The 2,244-nt window shown below is 37.5% G+C and overlaps 1 protein-coding gene across 1 annotated transcript; it reads left to right on the forward strand.

The window, feature by feature from the left end:
* LOC106308283 (probable 6-phosphogluconolactonase 1) lies at nucleotides 1–1,932 on the forward strand. The gene is given in 5 exon segments (XM_013745438.1): nucleotides 1–86; nucleotides 691–895; nucleotides 988–1,123; nucleotides 1,329–1,701; nucleotides 1,704–1,932. Coding segments are annotated over 4 exon segments (804 nt in total). The 5' UTR covers nucleotides 1–86; nucleotides 691–722; the 3' UTR covers nucleotides 1,826–1,932.
* The last annotated feature ends 312 nt before the right edge of the window (nucleotides 1,933–2,244 follow it).

Raw genomic sequence — 2,244 nt, forward strand, 5'->3', positions numbered from 1 at the left:
ACAAGAAATACCATCTCTCTAAATACCCCTTTTATTACTTATCATCTCGAAGTTTTACCAACGATATGCACGTGGAAACACAGATGGTAAAACTTCTTTCTGCTGATTCTTCTTGCCTCCGAAGAGACCTTTTGTTAATTATTATAAGGCAGATTAGGATGTCCCTCGTTTGTGTACAGCCTACATATAATTCATATATATATTAAGAATGTATGTAGATGTGGCCTATGTGTTGGATATGCAATTATATAATCATTGTTATTGGTCCTTTGTACAATCTATCATTAACCTGATTTACTCAACCTTCTCCATCCCTCCTCTGTAACAATCTTATCCTCCTCCTCTTTCCTGTTAGGTTTTATTCTAATTTCTTTTGGTTCTTGATTAACAAGTTTCATGTTTATGTTATCTCTGCAATCGAGTTCTTGCTGTTTGGTTTGGTTTGGTTTTGATTATATGACATATATCTATATTTATTTATTTATTTCTTATTGCTGTCTTCTGTAAATTTTAAATGCTGATTATTGGATTGGTAGTTAAGATGGATTTGTTGAGAATTAACCAAGATCTTCTCTCTGTTTCTTTTCAGTACAAATGTTTTTATTTATTTTACTTCTCCCAATCCAAGTCTAATCTCTTTCTTATGTTCAAGTTGTAGATTCATATATCCCATTTGTTATTTACATGTAGAATTGCTGAACTGGTGACAAAGAAGAAGCAATATGGCACTTACTTGGACTCATAAAGACAGAGGTGAAATTAGGGTTCATGAGAATTTGGAGGAACTAAGCATAGACTTGGTAGATTATATAGCTGAGATATCAGAAGCCTCAATTAAAGAACATGGTGTTTTCTGCATTGTGTTATCAGGAGGTTCTCTCATCAACTTGATGGGGTAATTACAAATCTTTTACCAAAAAGTTTTTAAGTCTGTTAAAATCCCATTTTCAGTTTCCTTGACCGATTTCCTAATGTATTATTCAACAGAAAGTTGGTCGAGCCTCCTTACAACAAGATTGTGGATTGGGCTAAATGGTATGTTTTTTGGGCGGATGAGCGCGTGGTAGGTAAGAACCATGACGATAGCAACTACAAGCTCGCCAAGGATACTCTCCTCTCTAAGGTCAGATGTTTGGATGTTTTTTTAATAACTTAATGGATAGAATAATTTTGACGCTATCTGCTTATCTTCAATATTGACATTTTTTCCTTAATCCTTGCTTGCTTGAGAAGAAAACACACAATCTTGGTCAACGCAGCTATGTGTGTTATTATGTTGACTTTGTTCAAATAGTTGCGGCATTATTTATTTATTGTTCCTTTTCCAGGTAAATGTGTTTCCGAGACATATATGTTCTATTAACGATACGGTCTCGGCTGAGGACGCTGCAACAGAGTATGAGTTCGCTATCAGGCAGATGGTAAAAACACGAACCGTGATTGCGTCTGAGAATAGCGACTGTCCAAGGTTTGATCTCATTTTGCTTGGGATGGGCTCTGATGGACATGTAGCCTCCCTCTTCCCGAACCACCCAGCACTTGAGGTGAAGGACGATTGGGTTACATTCCTAACTGACTCACCTAAACCGCCACCAGAGAGAATCACATTTACTTTGCCAGTCATTAACTCAGCTGCTAGTGTTGTTGTGGTTGCAACCGGCGAATCCAAAGCCAATGCTGTTCACTTAGCGATAGATGATTTGACCTCACTAGAAACTCTCCTTCCCTGCCTGCTAGGCTGGTCCAGCCAAGCAGTGGGAATCTGATCTGGTTTATGGATAAACCAGCAGGATCTAAACTCGACGGGTTTAAATTCTCTGAGTAGAATTTAGATTATCTTCTTTGTTCCAAAAAGCAAATGGTTCTTAATATCATTGATGACCCATTTTGTATGAAGAGCATCCGGTTTAAAAACATTGATTTTTGTTTTAATTTTTCAAAATACCAGATCAAGTAAAGTATAACAATAACATGGTTAGTACTTAAACAAACTAATCTCAAACTTAATGAGGTAATAGTGTTACACACTCATGCGAAGATCGGATCGTTATTCGACAGGACGAAGGAGCGTGAGAGAAATCCGACAAAGCTTACTTTCAGAGTTTCAGTGGGAGTTATCTTCATGGCTTAGAGCTGGCTTACAACCTCGGCCTCAGCTCTGGCCATAGGAACATCTTTGATATATGTATCTTCTTCCATCTCGCCTTGTCGGTCTTGCTCCCGTTTCTTCAATCTCTCTTTATC

Source organism: Brassica oleracea, chromosome C8 (assembly GCF_000695525.1).
Source record: "Brassica oleracea var. oleracea cultivar TO1000 chromosome C8, BOL, whole genome shotgun sequence".
Taxonomy (NCBI): Eukaryota; Viridiplantae; Streptophyta; class Magnoliopsida; order Brassicales; family Brassicaceae; genus Brassica; species Brassica oleracea.